Source organism: Solanum dulcamara, chromosome 8 (genome assembly GCF_947179165.1).
Source record: "Solanum dulcamara chromosome 8, daSolDulc1.2, whole genome shotgun sequence".
NCBI classification, from domain to species: domain Eukaryota; kingdom Viridiplantae; phylum Streptophyta; class Magnoliopsida; order Solanales; family Solanaceae; genus Solanum; species Solanum dulcamara.
This window is the reverse complement of record NC_077244.1, coordinates 14,983,663-15,005,048: the sequence shown is the minus strand read 5'-3', so window position 1 is coordinate 15,005,048 and position 21,386 is coordinate 14,983,663. Positions and strand designations below refer to the sequence as shown.

The following is a 21,386-nucleotide window of genomic DNA, read 5'->3' as shown; positions in this document are numbered from 1 at the left end:
CTAAGTCAAATTTAAAAATATTGAACAATATCAATTAAATATTAACTGCAAAAACTATAGTCAAACACAATTTTAACTCCAACTTCAATTTTCAAATTTCAAATAAAGTGAAATTTATTTTAGTTTTTATAGCCAAACGCCTACTAAATTTGGTAGGATAATATTATATGAGAGAAGTATCAAAAATACCCCCGAACTTGGCGTGGATTATTGGTTTCATCCCTGAGCTATTGACAGGCTTAAAAACACTCCTTAACTTGACGAACTAAGCTTAAATACACCCCTATCATTTCACACACAAAAATCTGTCATTCAGCGCTACACGTGGATTTTTTAAACTAACGTGACATATATATATTAAAAAAAAAGTATTAAAAACACCTCCGAACTTGGTGTGGATTATTGATTTCGTCCCTGAACTATTGATAGACTTAAAAACACCCCTCAACTTGAAGAACTAAACTTAAATCCACCCCTCCCATTTCATACACAAAAATATGTCATTCACGCGCTACATGTGTATTTTTTTAACTGTTGTAACATATATATATAATTTAAAAAATAAAAATAAAGGGATTTTGTTATTTCTTTAATTAAAAAGATAAATTAACATAAAGAAATAAAAGAAAGGGGTTTGTTATTCTAAAGTTCAGCAACGAGTCTTTCAGTTTTTACCTTTCTTCCCCACCAAAATTTTTCTCCAATGTCACAACATAATCCTTCGATTTTCATGGAAATCAAAGGGTTTTGACCTAGAACATATTGGTTTAAGTACTGATAAGTATATGCTATGTTATTTCTTTGTTTTGTTAGGGTTTTGTTCACATTTTTTTACTGATTAAATTTCAATTTGAAATTTTTTAGGGCTTTGTTTGCTTCCATATGTTACTCATCTTGTTAAGCATCATCTTCAAGGTTAATATCTTTCTCGATTTGAGTTTGCAACAAGCTCGAACATTCAACTATAAGAAATTGAATGACGGAACATTAGTGACCAAGTTTAATACATAAAATAAATCCAACAAAAAAAATTAATTCATACCTTATAGTTTTTAGAACCCCAAAATCTTATTCCGGGATTGTCATCCGACCATGAAATTCTTAATATTGCCGAAAGTCTACATCGATAAAAAATAGTCATGAACACTATAGGAGGAGAAAGAATGTTATAGCTATTAAATTAAGCAATTAAAAAAAGAATGGAAAAAAAAATTGGATTTTGTTTGGAGTTCTGTGTTAATGGAGTAGAAGTTAAATAGGAAGAAGAAGAGTAGCAGCCGTTGCTAATTAAAAATTGAAAAGAATTTTTTTAAAAAAAATAAGGCTGATGTGTCTTTTTTTACCCTTTCACTCGCTTAAATAAATTGTAGGCACTTGCTATGCCATGTGGCATGTGAGATGTGTATTTAAGATTAGTTTGTCAAGTTGAAGGGTGTTTTTAAGCCTGTCAATAGTTCAGGAATGAAACCAATAATTCGTGCTAAGTTCGGGGGTGTTTTTGATACTTCTCCAAAAAAAAGGTTGATTTGGCTTCTTTGTTTTTTAACCCTTTCACCCGCTTAAATATATTGTAGGCACTTACTATGTCATGTGACATGTAAGGAGTGTATTTAAGCTTAGTTCGTCAAGTTGAAGGGTGTTTATAAGACTTTCAATAGTTAGGGACAAAATCAATAATCCATGCCAAATTCGATGGTATCAATAATCCATCTCATATTATACTAATAATTTGAAAAATGAAAAATCCAAGTCAAGCCAATTTTTTTAAGGAAAAAAAATAAATTCTCCCTTGAAATTGTATCGAAAAGTCAGTTATACACTTAAAGTATCATGACGACCTATTACACACCTAAACCACTTAAAAGTGAAACTACTACACACCTTAACGCATAACACCACTCTCATAGTATGTGGTGTATTACACTCGCTTAGTGCCACATCATCGTCACGTCAGAAATTATAATTTTTTATATTTTTGTTTCTTTTCTTTTCTTTATTAATTAACTTTTCTTTTATTAACTATATTTTATACTAATTAACTCCTAATTAATTATTAACTATCCATTCAATTTTTTATATTTTTTTCTTTTCTTTTCTTTATTAATTAACCATATGTTATACTAATTAGATCCTAATTAATTATTAACCACCCATCCGATTTTTTATATTTCTTTTCTTTTCTTTTCTTTATTAATCAACTTTTCTTTTATTAACTATATTTTATACTAATTAAATCCTAATTAATTATTAACTACCCATCATTACTAACCACCCATCCGATTTTTATATTTTTTTCTTTATTAATTAACTTTTCTTTAATTAACTATATTTTATACTAATTAAATCCTAATTAATTATTAACTACCCATTCGATTTTTATATTTTTTTCTTTCCTTTTCCTTATCAATTAACGTTTTTTATAAACTATATTTTATACTAATTAACTTTTAATTAATTATTAACCACCCATCCGACCCCTCCCCCCAATCGTCTTCTCCACAAAAATGGGGAGAATAATTCTTCTTCTTCTTAATGAGTTTTGAAAGAAAAAAAATCAAGATTCAAAATGGGGAGTAAATAGAGGTGGGTGTAATGAAGAAGAGGGTAAGTGGGTGTGAAGAAGAAAGGACATGGGGTGGTTGATTTTATTTTTTAATTTTTTTTACTTTAATGAGTTTTGAAAGAAAGAAATCAAGATTTAAAATGGGAATAAATGGAGGTGAGTGTAAAGAAAAAAGAAGGTGGAGTAGATGATTTTGTTTTTTTAATTTTTTTTTCTTTACAAAATTTATGCGCTATTTTTTTTTGCTACATCAGTTATAGAGGTAATAATTTCACTTTTAGTTACGTAATAGATCCCATGTAATACAACTTTAGGTGGAATTTATACTTTTTTTCCAATTTTTTTACTAATACAGTTACACCTATCATATCGTAGTATTGTACCATATATAAACCACTAATGTCTCTCCTCCCTCACGCACAAATTTTCGTTTTTTCTATTTTAACATTTTTGTTTGCAGACGCTCTTAAACCCTAATCCAAACCCTAAATATCCCAAAGGAACTCAACCATTCTCAGAGATCCAAGAAGGTAATTGAATATCTTTTCTAAATGGTTCTCAATTTTATCATAATGTTTCTCAGTTTTATTTAGACACGTATTTTGCGTACTGATCCTAATTTGCTGATTTTGTTTTGCTTGGATTTGTGCTTTTCAGGTATAGTAGGAATCAATAATGGAAGACACAAAGGAGAACGATGCTTACGAGGAGGAGCTTCTCGACTATGAAGAAGATGATGAAAAAGCTCCTGATTCCATCTCCGGCAAAGTTACAAACGGCGAGTCCGCCAAGAAGTGAGCTTTACTCTTCACTTCCACATTTCTTTTTGCGTTGTTTGTGTTTTTACATATGTACTGTTTTTGGCGGTTGTACACACACTATAGTGATTTCATCAGTTTTTGTTTTTTTGGCCAGTAGTTCTTTTATGTCTTCTTGATTATTTTCTTGTTTTTTTTTTCAGTCTTAGAGTTTTGTGGTCTATGGAATGAATTTGTTGGGCCCAAATGTAGCTTAATATGTTTAGTATGTATATAGCTGACCCAGCTAGTTTGGCATTGAAGTGTAGTATTAATCATAGTAGTGCAGCTATAGTAATTACACACTAAGTTTGAAAGGCTTTATTTTTCTCAAAGCAGGGGTTACGTTGGCATTCACAGTTCCGGATTCCGAGACTTTCTGCTAAAGCCAGAGCTATTGCGGGCTATTGTGGATTCAGGGTTTGAGCATCCTTCTGAAGGTAGGCCATCTCATTAATGGGCACTTGATTTCACAGAAAATCTTTTTCCTTAGTTTGTTTGTGGGATTTTTAATTTGAGTACTGTTGTGCATTCAAACTTACACTTTTCCCTCCTCAGACTCCACCTGTGGGATTGCATTGGGTATCTTGTTGTCGTTGTTGTGCTGCTTGTGAAAAATAGTTCCTCCTCCTGTTACCTTCTTTACTCTATAAGAATATAAGAAGAAATACGAGTAGGTATATGCTGTCCTTTTCAGGGTGTTGTAATTGGTGCTTATGAATATAGCGAAAGTAGGCTCTTCTATAAAAAAGATGAGGGAGTTGCTTATCAGACAATGAAGTAGTGAGCATAGATATGTCAAGATGAGCTGATAAGAACAAGAAAGTTCAGACAAGTTGCTCTCGCAATGGAGACCAACTAAAAATGACTCTGTTCATATAGATCTAACAAGCCAACCTTCTGTAAGATAGACAAATGGAAGTGTTTGAGTTATAAAGTTCATCTTTTATGCTTAGTTTCCTTCGTCTCTGAATAAACCAACTTTGCCCTAATGTGTGAGCTGATAAGAACAAGAAAGTTCATACAAGTTGCTCTAGCAATGGAGACCAACTAAAAATGACTCTGTTCATATTGATCTAACAAGCCAACCTTCTGTAAGATAGACAAATGGAAGTGTTTGAGTTATAAAGTTCATCTTTTATGCTTAGTTTCCTTCGTCTCTGAATAAACCAACTTTGCCCTAATGTATGAGCAAAGACTATGATACGTCGTATCATTTGAATTCTTTGCTTTCTTTCAATCCTTTGAAATTTTGAACTTAATTCTTCCCCCGTCCCATTTTATGTGGCACGCTTTGACTTGGCACGGTGTTTAAGAAAAAAAGAAAGGCCTTTGAACTTGTGGTCTAAAACAATTCTTAGATATTTGTGTGGTTGGGATTCATTTCATTAAGGGTAAAAGGGGAATTTTAAAGTTAAATTATTTTTAATTATAGTAAGGTGACATTCTTTTTGGGACAGAGGGAGTATTTGTAGACTTTTTGGCTGATAATCCCTCCTTTCCAGATATGTCATAAAGTGGTGCAGCCACTGCTATTCTGGTAGTATTGTTGCCTTTCATGTGCCTTAGATTTGGATGTTAAGGTGCTAACTCTGGTAAAAAGTACATGTTTTGAGTTAATTTTGTTTTTGAGAATGATCATTATATAAGTATGACGAGAAACGATATGAAAATGCTAGCTTTTATTGGAATTATCTGATCATTCATCTTCTTCATGTGCCAAGTTGAAGTACACTTATTTATGCCAACTAATGAACTGGAGTTTTCAACAATCTGAATATGGATCTTCTGAAGAACCCCCATTAACAAGAAAAGAACAGGGAATTGTAATATTTGTAAAGACGTCAATTTGAGGTCATCTAACAAGGCTATAATTGTATTCTGGAACTGATAATTGCAAGTCTTTTTTTTTTTGAGAAGGTGACAGGCTGTATGTATTAAGCACAAAGTTAATGGGTTGTACTGAAACCATATATACAAGTGAGCAAAGGAGAGGCAAAATCAATCTACAATTCTAACAAGAGCCTAATATGTCTTGGATAAATATAGTATCTTCTGGCCGGTAAATCTGGTTGCAAACAAAACAAAAAATTAGAATACAATTAAGTTTGATCATCTGTAATGTATTGCTACTATCCTCGAATCATTTGGAAATCCTTTATCTCCAAATTGTCCAACAAATGTAAGAAGGGGACATCCTCCATCTGTCTCTATCACCTGCTCTAGCTCCAGCTACTTTCCAACTAAATAGAGCTTCGATAATCTTTCTAGGTATTGTCCAAGATATGCCGCTGAGATTAAAAAATATCTTCCGTAACTGATCAGTTATCCTACAATGTAAATCTGTCTCCACCTCCTTTCCAAATAAATAACATCTTCAGCAGAGAGGGCACTTCCTCTTGATTAAATATCATGTGTGAGCACAACTTCACTTTCCAGTAACCATGAGAAGCATGCAACTTTGTAGGGTACTTTAGGGCCTGTTTGGATGGCTAAATAGCTTATGGCTTATAAATGACTTATAAGCAATAAGCCATATGATAGAAATCCCAACTTATGGCTTTTGGCTTTTTTTTGGCTTAAATTTTATCCAAACACTACAAAAAAGTGCTTAAGGGTTATTTTGGCTGAAAAACACCTAAAATAAGCCAATCCAAATAGGCTCTTAATCTTCCAAATATTTTTACAAGGACAATTAGTGGTCCTGAGGCCAAGTTGATTTATCATTTTATAAGCTTCTGAATTCTTGGGAAGTTCTCCAATTGTTTGTCGAACTCGATCATTCTGTTCATCTCCCAATATTCAAGCATCTTCTAAGTATCAGTTCCCAACCTTGAGGGGACCACATTTCAGCTATAGATCTCTGTGGTGTTGAGCTACAAAAAGATATCAAGAAATAAATCCTTCAAAGATCCATTCCCCAACTAGATTAAAAGGATGTCTAGCTACCATTTTAAACTCTGATAGAAACTTGAATCTTTAAAGGCCATAATACCTTGATAGACATCCAAAGCTAACACCATAAGTTGAGTTAAAAGGTTTAGTCATCTAGTTGGCTTCAATTCTGTATTTAGCTTTGATCACCTTGCTCCATAAGCTTTGAGGGTCTTGAGAGTACATCCATAACTGTTTCAATTCAAGGTCTTTACTGTGGGTCTTCAAGTTTCTAATTCCCAATCTATCTTGAGCCTTACTGAGAATTAGATGATAAACCTTTTTTTCTTTGTTGCCTTGCCATAGAAAATTCCTTCTTATGTTGTCAAATCTTTTGGTGACTCCCACAGGGATGGGGAAAAGGGATATCATATAAGTTGACAGTGAGTCTAGTATTGAATTTATCAGAGTTAGCCTTCCTCCCAATGACAAGTATTGACAGTTCCATCTAGAAAGTTTTTTCTCATATTTCTTTCGGAAATTATTCCAAATTGCTATGGACTTTGATTTTGCCCCAATGGCCTACCAATATAAGTGTAGGAAGTGCCCCCACTTCTTCCCTAGAATCATTGTCAAAGCCTCCATATTTGGTGCTTCATTGATTTGGAGAAGAGGACTCTTTCTCCAATTAATATGAAGTCGAGAGATGCCTTCAAAGAGAACTAAGATGATTCTCACTTCCTCATCACAAAAAATCAAGGTTTCATCAGCATACAGAAGATGTGTAATCTCTTGCCTATTGTGTCCATTCATTGCTACCTGAAAGCCTTTAATCCATCCATTATGTTTGGCAATTTTGACCATGTTGTTCAAACCTTCCATGGAAATTGATACGAAAAGAAGACAAAGACTCACCCTGCCCGGGACTTCTCTGAGCAGGAAAGAAACCTCTTGGAGAACCATTAATAATGACTAAAAATCTGACAGTAGATATACAAAATTGCATCCCAGCTAATCCATTTGATGCAACATTCTTAGTAAAAAGTTTGAGGTCACATGGTTGTATGCTTTCTCAATATTTAACTTGCCAAGAATACTAGGCTTCTTCTGTTTTTGTCTTGAGTCCTTTGCTTCATTGGCTATTAGTATGTTGCCATTATTTGCCTTTCTTTTATGAATGCCGACTATTGAGAATCTACCTATTTTTTCATTACCCTTCTAAGCCTCTTAGTCTAAGACTTTGTCAATAATCTTGTAAATGTTGCCTAGTAAACTCATAGGTCTGAAATCCCTCAACTCCTTTGCACCATTCTTTTCCAGGCAAAAATGCCGAAGAAAATACAAATATATATTGTCAATCAAATCTTTTTATCCTTGTTTCTGTGCAAGTTGCATTGAAGTTCTTGTCGAAGTAACCATGAGAAAGGAAATTGTGGAGAAGCCCCATGATATCTTGTTTAAGCACCTCCCAACATTTAATCAAGAATGCCATAGTAAAGCCGTCAGGTCCCGATGCGTTATCCGTAGCACACATTTTCAGATACTCCAAGATTTCTTGTTCATCAATCTGCTTTGCGATAGTTCCTCAGATATTGATGGACAATTCCCAAAGTTGCTTGTAGGTCTCCGTTCTTCAGTTCTTCATTTTTTCAGAAGTTTTTCATACTCTATCAGCAAAGATTCCTTTTCCACCATTTCTCCCTCATTTAATACTTCCCTTTAGTTAAGACTGAGATCTCCCGTACTTTGTCCAACCCTGCCGGTTGATTAAGCAAGCTTGACTTTTGTTCCTTCAAATTGCCTTGGCTTCTTACTCCACTCCCTTAGTTTGCCTTTCAAGGCTTTCAATTTACATGCTAAAATATAATCATGTTTTCTTAAGAAATCAAATGATGTCCACCGACTCTTAATTTTGTCAACAAAGCCATTAGTATTCAACCACCAATTGATGAACTTGAAATATGATTTTGGTTGATCTCACTCTGTGCAATTCTCCACGTTAGAATACAATAGGGATATGATCATAGGTCACTCTCTGAAGGAGAGGCTGTTTGGTATTACTAAAGTTGTCATCCCACTCTTTAGAAATCAAGATTGTGTCAATTCTTGAGCTCTTTAGAAATCAAGATTGTGTCAATTCTTGAGGTAGTGCTGTGGGTGTCCCCATTGAACTTAGGTATAACCTGATTAATTATTAACTACCCATCCGATTTTTTATATTTTTTTCTTTTTTCTTCTTTATTAATTAATTTTTTTTATTAACTATATTTATACTAATTAAATCCTAATTAATTATTAACTATCCATTCGATTTTTTATATTTTTTTCTTTTTTTTCTTTATTAATTAACTTTTTTTATTAACTATATTTTATACTAATTATATAGTTAATATAATTTTTTTAATTTTTTTTACTTTAATGGATTTTGAAAGAAAAAAATCAAGATTCAAAATGAGAGTAAATGGAGGTGGGTGTGAAGAAGAAGGGTATATGAGTGTGAAGATGAAGCGGGTAGGTGGGTGTGAAGAAGAAAGGATGTAGGGGTGGGGTGATTTTGTTTTTTTTAATTTTTTTTAACTGACTTGTATCTGACTGATGCACTGCTCCTTTTTTTGGGCCATGTCAGTTTTAGGGGGTAATAGTTTTACTTTTATGTAGTTTAGGTGTGTAATAGGTCGCCATGATAATTTAAGTGTGTAACTGACTTTTTGGTACAACTTTAGGGGGGAATTTATGCCTTTTTCCTTTCATATAATTTGATGAAAATTTTGAAAAAACGACAATATCTTATTGAATACTCATCCATGGATAGTAGGTCCCTTAATTTTTCCTCTTTTTAAAGCTTCGATCCAAACCCAACGGTGAGTTTGTTTGTAGAAGCATGCTCATGTTGGATTCTTATAAAAATCATATGTACTTCGCTGGAAACAAAATGAGTCGAATGGCCACCTTTGGTTATAAAAGATTGTTGCGTTATTTTGAGTAAGAGCCAATTTAGCTCAAATTAGGGCTTTAGATTTTTAAGATAGGCTTAAGTTCTTCCTTTATAGATTATTACGTTATTTTGACTCGATGGACATTTTGTTTATTTTTCGCTTTTGTATATGAATCCATTGCATTCCAACTCTATTTCTCTAAGGCCTGCTCCTCCATCTCCTTTGACCTCGATCCTTGCCCAATGAAGATAGTTTTTGAGAGCGGATTCTTCTTCAGTCTCAATCTAGCCACCATATGTCGCCGACTCGTTTGAATGGGGGTTGAGATTATAAATTTACCGACAACCCTAGAAGGTGAATCCAGACCCAATTTCTGGTAATTTCATCCGACCAATACCTAGAAGGAGGAGACCTTCATTGTAGAGTAATTTTAAACTTCTTCCAACTCCATTCTTCTTTAAAACGTGTTCTGCCTCCTTCCTAGACAACATTTTAAAGAGAAAATGAGAAAAGTCGATCATTCCATAGACGTTGACTCCATGGAAGAATTCCAATTACTGCTTGCCCATCTTCGAACATCATTCAAAGTTGGTGTTTTCATGGTTTGGGGCCAGAATTCTTACGACAGGTATCTTCCAAGTACATCATCTTCTGATGGTATCAAACTTTCAGGAATAATGATTCTGGGATTCAAGGTTTTGATCATTGGTTGTTTGGTTCCTTACCATCTGTCGGTTTTGAACATTTCCATGGAAGAGGATTCAAGTCGTGGGCTTCTAGCTGCTGTATTAATATTCCTAACCTCTAGAGCATTGGTGAAGGATTTTCTGACTTCTGTGCTATAATCCTCCAATCTGCGTTTAATGTAACTTCAGGGGTGATGATAGACCTGCTGCCCATTTGTAATGCAATGAAATTGATGCACTTGCCATGTTCATTGTACTTAAGAAAACAAAAGAATTCGCATAATGGTCCTTTAATTTCCCTTTTCTCATCAAATTTCTGCTACGCTCGGTTGATTCAAACCAAGCCCCCCTCTCCCCCAGGAGAGGAAAAAAGGATGGGAGGGAATGAGAGGTTAAAAACTACCAAAGAAGTTTGTAGTTTAGGTTAACAATAAAAAAATTAGGATTATTCTGGTTGAAAAGCCACCGGAAAAGGAGTTCTACAATCCTAAGAAGTGGAGGAGAGAAATAATGGAGAATGTGCTTGGGAGCACTTTTTTGGATGGTCTATAAAAAACCCCTATTCTGTAAAGAACAAAGTATTTATTCAAGTCAATCTGAATGGAGCGAAGGTTTCATGTTTGACTTGCATTCAACTCAATGAATTTCTAGTAGGTTAACAATCTTGGGGCTGAATCCTCTAACTTTGAATTCTGAAGTAAGACATCATTTGTCAAACAACGTATGCATTGAAGCATGTAGCTTTCACAAAGCAAGCTTGGGTGGGATGTGATAAAATTACTATTTGAAATTTTGTGAATGTGGTGCAATTTCGTTTTTGAGCTGTATACATAATTTTTTTGTAATAGGTCCCATGAGGGGAATATATTGATAATTCAAAAGGAGATCGATGGGGGAGGGGCTAGAGCCTAACCTCTCTACATACAACAACAACAACAACTTAGTGGAATTTCATTAAGTGGGGTCTGAGGAGGGTAGAGTGTGCGCAAACCTTACCACTACCTTGTGGAGGTAGAGAGACTGTTTACGGAAGATCCTCGGCTCAAACTACCTCTTTGCATACAAATAAGTCCAAATACAATTTGACCTAAGCAACATACAAGATGGAGACAAAACTCATGAGCAAGAGCTCACAAAAATACCGAGTGTAAAGACACTTAGTAGGTCCAAAAGTGATAATCAAGCAGGAACAAAAATGAATGTGCTTTTCCTCACTCGTATTCTAAATTTTGGCCTTCCTTTCCCTTCATTCTTCAAAGTGGATATAACCTGCATAGGCAAGTTGATAGCCGTTGTGAAAAAAGAATTTTACTTTCTGCAAGATTGGCCAGGAGATAGGCAGTTGAATTTCCTTCTCCAAAGATATGATTAAATTGAATATGATCCTTTGTTTTCATGGCTTGAATCTTCTTGATCTCATCTTTTAAAAGCTAGAAGGTGGATATGTTGCCATTGATCATATGAATAACAACAACAACAACATATCTAGTGAAATCCCACAAGTGGGGTCTGGGGAGGGTAAGATGTACGCAGACCTTACCACTACCTCATGGAGATAGAGAGACTGTTTTCGAAAGACCCTCGGGATCATATGAATAAGTAAGCAGATAATCAGATTCAATAATCAAATTTCTGAAACCATTATCCAAGTACCATTTCAACCCAATTTTTATGTCTTGAATCTCTGCATAGTTGTTAAGAGTATTCCCCAAGGTAAGATGCGAAAGCCATGATCATATGCCCATTGTGGTCTCTCAAAATTCCTCCTGCTACAAGAAGTAGGACTTCCTAGATTCCCTTTGTCATCCATCAACATACATTTCCAACTCAGTGGAATGATAGATAATTGAGGTCTGATTCTTTCCACAACATGAAGGATGTTTGGGAAAGGAGAGGAGACGTTTAGGGTAGTAAATTTAGCTGCAAAGTCCTCTGCATCTGCATGGTGATTTGATCAATCACTTTATTAGTAGTAGACCTGATGTCATCATATTTATTAGAGCACCTGAATTTCCAGATTTCCCAAGTAATAAAACTAGGAAGACATTGAATAATGATTTTATGTACTTGGTTTTGTGGCTTGATGAGCCACCAGTTCATGAATTTAGCTCTAATATTTAGGGAATTATTACCGAAGGTTCCACATGCATCATAGAAGTATTTCCACTCTCTTGGCCATTTCTCCCTCATTAAAAAGGTGATCATTGGTTTCAATAGAACCATTGTTACAACAACACCTAGAAGGTCCGTGTACCTTAAACCTGGTGAGATTATCATCAATGCCCAGCTTACCATTTTAGATATTGCGAAATGTGGAAATTTGAGTCATATCTTTTCTTTTTATTTTTTGATTATCCTTTCGTTGTTGTTGACGATATAATGCTAATTGACGAAATCAATGAGGGTATCAACCATAACTCGAACGGTGGAGAAACATTCTAAAGAGAAAGGGTTTTAGGATATGTTTGAATATATGCACCGTAAGTTTAGTCCACATAAAAAGAGTAAAATTAAGGTGGGATTAGATGGGATTGCAATGCTTAAATGCAAATAATCAATTATCTAGGCTCGCTGTTCTAAGAGGATAGCATGATAGATGAATATGTCTCACATAATCAATTTGGTTGGTTGAAATAGAGAAGTGCCATCAAGGTGGTGATATATGATAGAATGATGCATGCTGAAGTTGAAGGCAAGTTCATGGAACAATTAGAAGACCAACAATGTTATATGGGAGTGAATGTTGGGCCGTTCTAGTCCAACGCGTTCGCAAAATGAGTGTCGCAGAGATTCAGATGCTGAGATGGATGTGTGGTTATATGGACAAGATTAGAAATGACTACATTCATGAGAAGGTTCAAGTAGCATATGTCGAGGATAAAATGAGATTAGGTAGTTTGAGATGGTTTGGTTATGTCTTGCATCGGCCACCTGATGCACCATATATGTGGTGAATTAAGGTGTTATAAAAGGGACAAGGTAGGTCTAAAATCTCTTTTAAGGAAGTTATCTCTAAGTATCGTCAATTTCTTGGATATGGTATCCATACTTGGTAAAATATTGGGCATATACACACACACACACACACACACACACACACACACATAGGCGGTACCTATTAACCCCTGCAATTTAATTTATGTCTTTGACTGAGCATAGAATTTCAGAAAGAAATAAAAAATCTTAAAACTTCTTGTCTTAAAGTTGACATAACATTTGTGTGACTATAAGACTTTTGAATCTTATGGTCTTTAATATTCTTATCCGATTCTGTGACTATAAAGCTTCTCATTAAGGGTAATTTTAAGTTAAATTGTTTCCAAATTTTGTATGAGGTCTTTTTCTTTGGAACAGACTAATACGGAAATAGAGTCGTATAAATTGAATCCGAGGGAGTAGTTGAGAATATGTTTTAGCCATGTGCACTTTTACTTATGTCCTATGCCTTTCTAGGTAGCCTTTTAGAGATTTATATGTATGTAGAAAATATAAAGAACTTCTAGTACTTTATTTAGTTTTTATATTGTATTTATTTTGAATAAAGTTAGCCCATGATGAGTTTAAATGGATTAACATGGTCATTGAGGATGCATTTAACCGACTTAAATTTGCGTGAGACTGAGGTGTAGTTGTATTATTCTTTCATTGTTGTTGTTATGCTGTTCCTTATCTTTTTGATAGTTAGTTATTAATGATTTCTTTTTATCTTTTGTTTCCAGGTAAATTATCACTATCACTACTATTTTGGAGATGTACAATGGTAAACTTTTTTGAATTGAAACTGAGGTTTCCGTGGCTCCAATCTCTTTGGTTCTTCATCAGTGCAACATGAATGTATCCCACAAGCAATTCTAGGCATGGATGTTCTTTGTCAAGCTAAATCTGGAATGGGTAAAACTGCTGTTTTTGTTCTTTCAACTCTGCAACAGATTGAACCTGTTGCTGGTCAGGTTGCTGCCATGGTTCTATGTCACACAAGGGAATTAGCTTATCAGGCATGTATTGAAATATGCGAAAAAATAATAATCAGAATTTCTTTCTGCTTCCCCATGTAGGCAAGGTTAATAATATTTGTGTGGGGTTCTTGGGTTGCTGCAGATCTGTCATGAATTTGAGAGGTTCAGCACATACTTGCCTGATATCAAGGTTGCTGTTTTCTATGGTGGTGTCAATATCAAAATTCACAAGGAGCTTCTGAAGAATGAATGCCCGCATATAGTTGTTGGAACTCCTGGAAGAATACTTGCACTGGCTAGAGATAAGGACCTGTCTTTGAGGAATGTGAGGCATTTTGTACTGGATGAATGTGACAAAATGCTTGAATCACTTGGTATGTGTTAGCTGCATAATGTGATTCATGATTCCTGTTGCTAAACTTACTTGACATTCAAAACTGTGTGAGGTTCTTTCAGTAGCTCTTTTGCTGATTGCCTGTGTTTGTTTCACAGACATGAGAAGAGATGTGCAGGCAATTTTCAAGACGACTCCTCATGACAAGCAAGTAATGATGTTTTCAGCAACACTCAGCAAAGAGATTCGCCCCATTTGCAAGAAATTTATGCAAGATGTAATGCCCTGTGGCCAGTTCTTCAATTTAGAAGTCTACAATTTTTCCATGATTTCAGCTTTTTGCACGAGATAAGGTGTATCTGGTCAGTTTATTTTATAATGGAGCTCAAAGATAGGGATCACTAGAGTCCAGTTGTTGATCGGGGAATCTGATTGCTGCACTAAAGCTTTTAGTTCGCTTGTTCTTGTCCCTGTTTGTTTTGTTGTTTTTCATTTTGCTTGTGATGAGATAATAGTCGAAAAGAGGTTTGGAGGAGATATATAGTAGAAATGGAATAATGGTGGGTGGGTGGGAGGGGGTGGATGATTGCAGCTTTTTTAGCGGTTTTCTCTCAGCATTGTGAGAACTCATGTAAAGCAACAATAGAAATAGTTGATGTGCTTTTACACTATCTGCAAGGAGAAATTTTACAGAACCTCGGTTCAGGGGGATCTCTCCATCCTATTCATTTCGTACTGGATGCAATTAGCTTCACGAAGCTCCTAATATGCTTTGGTATGACATTATTCCTTTCAGCCAATGGAAATTTATGTTGATGATGAGGCCAAGTTGACCCTTCATGGACTTGTACAGGTACGTGTTTTGGGACCTAGACATGTTAGCATAATTCTTAAAATTAGTAACCTTCTTACCTTGTGTCTATTTCATGATAGCACTACATCAAATTGAGCGAAGCGGAGAAGAACCGGAAGCTGAATGACCTGCTGGATGCTTTGGACTTCAATCAAGTTGTTATATTTGTCAAGAGTGTAAGCAGAGCAGCAGAGCTGAATAAATTGCTTGTTGACTGCAATTTTCCATCTATCTGCATCCACTCTGGAATGACTCAGGAAGAGAGGTCTGTATAGCTTTTAATTTCAAGCGCTCTCTACTTTATTTGCCTGTGCACTAAAGTTGCACTTAATTTATTTCAAGCGCTCTCCACTTTATTTGCCTGTGCACTAAAGTTGCACTTAATTTATTAATCAAATCTTCTCCACCTTATCTTCTTATGCGCTCAAAGATGTACTTAATTTCCAAAATCCAAAAAGAGCTCTTGGAGTTATGTCCAAGCTCCATTTCTTAACAATCCTAATAAAGTTATGTGGGAAGTTAAAATGATGTTTATCCAGATATCAGTTCGACAAAATATACTCTTTCTAGGATTCTTCTGTTAGTTGTATGTGATTGAATATGTTGATTAGCACGCTTTATTAATGTTCTACTATTTTCTCCTCCATTCCCTTTGTAGTTACCAAAACTTGCATATATTGTTGAGTTCATTTTTTATCACTATTGTGTAATTGAGTGGAATCAAAAGGCTGCACCAATTATTGAATGCTGCACTTAAGTTTTATTAATTTGTATCTGACGCAAGTTTAATTCATAACTTGTCTCTGTTGAGTAGATTGACTCGCTATAAGGGTTTCAAGGAGGGGCACAAGAGAATTCTTGTGGCAACTGATTTGGTTGGGAGGGGCATCGATATTGAAAGGGTCAACATTGTTATTAACTATGACATGCCAGATTCTGCAGATACTTACCTTCACAGAGTAATTCTTATCTTTGGTTTTCTGTTTCAATTTCTACATCTTATGCGGATACTAATAATTATGTTAATACTTGTAAATTTATAGGTGGGTAGAGCTGGTAGGTTTGGAACTAAAGGTCTTGCCATCACATTTGTCTCGTCTGCATCAGATTCTGATGTTCTTAATAAGGTTAGAGAACTTCGATGTTTCTATCCTGTTATGTCTTATTCTGTTGATCCTATTATTCTGATTTGCTTATGCTTTACTAATTATAGGTTCAGCAGAGGTTCGAAGTGGATATTAAAGAGCTTCCTGAGCAGATTGATACTTCCACATACAGTATGGTGTTAATTGATGTTTAACATTAATGCTTGCTTTCATTTCCTCATGTTTGTTGCTTTTCTCAATTATATAGGGCCATATGAACTATTTGATAAGAAGGTTCTGGAAATTTAGCTATTTTCTGTTTAGAGGTTGAGGTCATGAGGATAAATAAGTAGTTCTGAAATGGACATGAAAATAGCCATTTCAATGCGAACTGGTTATTTTGTGTGGATAAGTGTTTCTACAATAACAACAACACACCCAGTGTAATCCTGCAAGTGGTACGCGGACCTTACTCCTACATAGGGAGGTAGATAGGTTGTTTTCGATAGACCTCGGCTCAAGTAAAAGTATTACCAAGCAATTTGATAAGAAGGTTCTGGAAATTTTAGCCATTTTCTGCTTAGAGGTTGAGGCTAAATAAGAAGGTCTGAATTGGACATGAAAATAGCCCTTTCAATGCGAACTGGTTATTTTGTGTGGATAAGTGTTTCAACAATAACATCAACATACCCAGTGTAATCCTGCAAGTGGGGTCTGGGGAGGGTAGTACGTATTGCAGACGTTACTCCTATCTGGAGAGGTGGATATGTTGTTTCCGATAGACCTCGGTTCAAGTAAAAGTATTACAAAGGAGTTTTAAAAAAGAAAACATCGAGAGTGAAGAAGCCAACAATACAAAATGCTAAAGAAAGCATGACAAATCATATTAAAAAAGGAACAATCACTACAACAAAATAATACGATAATCGAGTGGATATGAGTTTCTGTTGTTAAAACTAATAATGGAAATAGGAGGAAAGCAAAACGGATCCTTTCATAAATAAGGAACTTGATTGGCTAATCTATCATGAACTATCCCTTTAGTCAACGAAGTATGTAATGAGATTGTAAATAATGAATATTCATCAAATTTACACATGAGACTTACTTTTTGTGTTTACAATGAAACAGATGGCGGACTCGATTCATAATTAAACCTGTGTTGTTTTTGAATCTAAGTGTGACTTCCTTGGTAAAAGTTTTGTATTGAGTGCAGGAAAGCTGGCTCGGACACGACGGTCATAAAAAAAAAAAGTTTTGCATTGAGTAGAAGTATCCTGTGCTACAGCGAGTTTGGAAGATTGTGTGTGTATTTTGGTCCTTAGTGTTTTGCTAAGTTAATCTAATACATTGGTTTCCTAATGGGCCGATGTTGTGAAAAATCGAAGCTAATTGTCACTTTAATTGTTTTTGCTTTTGTATTTCTCTGGATTTTGCAATGTGTTTTAATTGCTTGAGCAGTTGTTTAGGGTGCTCAAAAAGTAGTCTTGTGTCTGCAGTGCCATCATAGTGGGATGAGGTCTTCCTGGAGAATATTCAAGTGAAGTTGCATGAAGATAAGGGAACTAACAATAAGGTGGTTATGCTTTTGTTCAACAAACAGTGTGGGAATTTGAATAATTAATTTGAAGAATGAGTAGCCGCCTCTGCTTCGGCACCTTTAGATTGATGTACCTCATGGAACCCATACTTGTTTTAGTCAGTTTGAGAACTTCAAATGTTATGTGTAATCTTTTTAAGAAAGCAACTGATGTCCCTTCTGCTGCCTAGTTGCTAGATTAATTCAGGCCAGTTTCCAGAATACTAATTGATGTTAAATTTGTTCACTTGAAGTTTCGAGAACTATATTTGTGATGAGAAACTGTAAGCTAACTGAAACTTAATCTGTAAACTCTGTTGATCTGGTAAGTATCTTCTTCTTTTTTTTTCTGTTGATTGTGCCTTGTGTAAGATCTTAACGGCACAATATAAATTTCTCACACCGTTGTCCTAACAGATGAAGCTGCACTGTCACGTGAAAGAGCTCTTTTGATAATATGACGGATGCAGCTAAACAAGTTCAAGATCAATGTCTTCTTGACAATTACTTCTAAAAAAGAAAATGGTTCTCTTAATTAGCTTGGAAGTTAAAGCTGCTTATCTGTTTTGTTTCCTGTACTATTTGCCATTACTGTGGTCTGTGTTACTTATACACTGTTTTGAAGTTGTAGCCTTGGTAGCAGTTTACTCATTGTGCCATGTTACATCCAACGACTTTCATTTGTATCCTAACATATATCGAACAATTTTGTGTGAAAAAAAGGATGTTGAGGATAATGTAAAGAATATTACATAAACATACAAATATAGTAAGATGAAACTCCAAAAGATTAGAAATGGAATACAATTACATGCTAGGAAACAGTGCAACCAAATATTGTGAACTTGAGATCAGTTTGATGGAGGTTGTGAGAGGGCAGGAATGGTGGGATGTGAAGGGATAGTAGTTGGAATACTGGGCAGAGTGTTAGTTGGAAGTGGATGCAAAGTAACTTTAGGTAAAGTTGGTAATGGTGTGTATGGCAAAGATGGCAATGGTAAAGATATGGGCAATTGTGGCAGTGGCATACTTGGCAATGTGGATGCTGCTGGCAAGTTGGGAATTTTCGGCGGAGGCAATGATGGTACTGCTGGAACTTGTAGCAACTGAGGAGCTGGCATGGTCGTGCCGATGCTTGCAAGAGATATTGCTATGATCATTAAGAAGATGAGGCAATTCTTGAATGCAACCATTATCATTTAACATTGATTTTCTTTGAGCAAATAAAAGTGGGAGCCTTTCGTGGAACTGAGTTATGGTAAATTCGAATTGATAAAATGGGCGTGTATAGGAGAAACTTTGGGGAAAGGTTCAAACGGTTGGATAGAGATGGCAATAGCCAATAGGGGAGGGTGGGGCAAAATTCATTTTATGAAAATAATTAGTGGGATAGGACAGGTAACAAGGCTTTAATAAATTCCAGCAATTTCTTAAGATTACATGCTTCTTCTAAGCTCTGTTATTATTGACCTAAGCAGCGTCGTTATTTATAGCTTGCTATATCATGTTCAATCTCTCTCTTTTGATAACTATTTTTTTCCTCTAATACTAGATTGAGCTTGTTGCAGTCAGCTCCGAAAACCAGGGTGAGAACTTGCCGTTTTGAGATAATTTCTGTCTCCTTCATTGGATGACCCATTTTTTGCATTTTCGAGACTAGACAATTGATGTATATAATTTTGGTCTACTTTTGGGAGTTGTACTTGTCTTTTATGTTGTAATAGCTCTGTACTTGTGACCTTCAGGTTCTGGGAGTGGGAGGGATCCTTAGTTGAATATATCAGATTTTGATTTTGTTTCCGCTTATTTTTTTTGACTATGTTAGAATTTCTTATTCATGGTTAGTTTCTGCCCTCAAACTCATTACTTGCCGTTCCGGGTTACGGGTTGATTTACCTACTGGTGGGTTATAGTAGGTGCTATCATGACGTGAGAAATCGGGTCGTGACAAAAGCAATTCTTCCATTTCCCCCTTCCAAATGGCATAATTAAAACACAATTCTAAGTAACCATTCTACTAGTGTTGTCTTCCATCATTTTCTCCAAAAATATATAGCTATTTCAAACCAAAGTAAATTTTTTCTGATGTGGAAGCTTAGACTATGTTGCAACCACAGAGCATACTCAGATAAAACATTGCTCTGATACCAGTTTGTTGGGAAAAAGCCGACTAACACAAAAATATATATGGTCAAAATAGTAGAAATAAAATGAAAAAATAATGACACCAAAATTTTTAAGTGGAAACCCTTTTAAATAAGGGAAATAACCACGGGCAAGAGGAGCAACTGGTATCACTATAGTAAAATTTTTTACACTGGGTAGTACCAAGTACGATATTCAAAAAAGACTACTACATACTCAAAAGGAATAACACTCTTTTGATTTACCACCTTACTAAAATATTGCTTACACTTTATTTTTCTTCACAGATTATTTTCTTATATATAGTCTATGAAAACCTTACAACTCTCTAAATATTTTCTCTCTGTGAATTGATTTGTTAAATGAGGCCGAAGAGCTCCTTTTATAGGAGAAAATTGTTCCAAAACTTCAACATTTGTTGCGTTTGTTTTTTACAATTGCTTGCTGCAATTGAAAAAATGTAGCAATCATTGTTCACTATAATTTCAGCAATTGAAAATTGTAGCAACCAATGTTGACTCCAATTGTATGGGGTGGACCCCACAACTTCATAGTGCTAATATTAGGAACAGTAGCAAGTGATCTATGGTCATGGAGCAGAATGAAAACTGCTAGAGTAAAGAAAAGATTGCAACTTATGTCCTTAACTATAAGAGGCAGGTTTATCTTCTTCACTTGTTGAACGAAAACAAGAATTGATAATGCAAATCAATGACCTTAGGATATTTATTAAATGATATCTAATTTTGTATACCAATGTACTGCTCTTTATTTTACTTTAATTTTTTATTAACAATGTCAAATTTTGATTACCACAAGTTGTATTGCGACTATTTTTCTTGTGTGGGTCATGAAGGATGGAGAGTGAACTGAAATAGACATTTATGTCTCCAAGGATGGAGGATAGGATTTTTTTGCTGTCAGGTAACGGGTTCGAGCTGTGAAAAAAGACTCTTGCAGAAGTGCAGAATAATGCTGCAATACACCATTATGGTTTGGCCCTTTTCCAACACCATATATAATAGAAACTTATTGCACTGGACTGTCCTTTTTAAGTGGAGATAAACCTCATGTGGTAAAGAAAGAAAGATGCTTATGTGTGCGCTAAAACAGATTGTTAAGGCAAGTTGACTTCATGAGATGTGCCCAAAATTACAAATAAATGAAGAAAATATCAAAGTACAAAAGGGCCGTCTTGACCATAAGACCACTAAAACAATGGCTTGGGGCCTCAATATTTTTGGGTCCCTATATATATAATGTGGAGATTGTTGTAATTGAGAAATTGAATAATTTTTTGATAATTGTAGTATCTGTTCTTATGTGGCTATCTATTTTGTTGTCTATTTTATATTCTGATTACTAACCTAACATGATCCCGCATTAATATTCCTATATTTTCCTTTAACTTCCCTTTTTATCTTAGCTCTCACTCTTTTTGTTCTCTTAATGAATCGAACTCACAACTTTAGGATTGGAATTGAGGGGTGTTTACCATCCCGAACAATTCTCTTATTATTGAATATTCTGAATTCTTCCAAAAGTTAAACCTTTTGCATTATGCAAAATCTATTGTTG

At 35.0% G+C, this 21,386-nt stretch overlaps 1 protein-coding gene across 3 annotated transcripts; it reads left to right on the top strand.

Moving 5' to 3' along the window:
- Nucleotides 1-2,972: 2,972 nt before the first annotated feature.
- LOC129899692 (DEAD-box ATP-dependent RNA helicase 15-like) lies at nt 2,973-18,189 on the top strand. Of its 3 annotated transcripts, XR_008769571.1 has the most exons (13): nt 2,973-3,093; nt 3,221-3,357; nt 3,700-3,800; nt 13,679-13,851; nt 13,955-14,186; nt 14,305-14,423; nt 14,943-14,999; nt 15,080-15,264; nt 15,814-15,958; nt 16,043-16,126; nt 16,213-16,276; nt 17,584-17,988; nt 18,081-18,189. XR_008769571.1 is itself a non-coding variant. In XM_055974719.1 (12 exons), the coding sequence occupies exons 2-12, from the start codon at nt 3,239-3,241 to the stop codon at nt 17,592-17,594; spliced, it is 1,290 nt and encodes a 429-aa protein (XP_055830694.1). In that variant the 5' UTR covers nt 2,973-3,093; nt 3,221-3,238; the 3' UTR covers nt 17,595-18,077. The 3 variants fall into 3 exon arrangements, 2 of the variants coding, with proteins under 2 accessions (XP_055830694.1, XP_055830695.1); XM_055974719.1 differs by lacking the exon at nt 18,081-18,189 and having other exon boundaries at nt 17,584-18,077; XM_055974720.1 differs by lacking the exons at nt 2,973-3,093; nt 3,221-3,357; nt 18,081-18,189 and having other exon boundaries at nt 13,576-13,851; nt 17,584-18,077.
- The last annotated feature ends 3,197 nt before the right edge of the window (nt 18,190-21,386 follow it).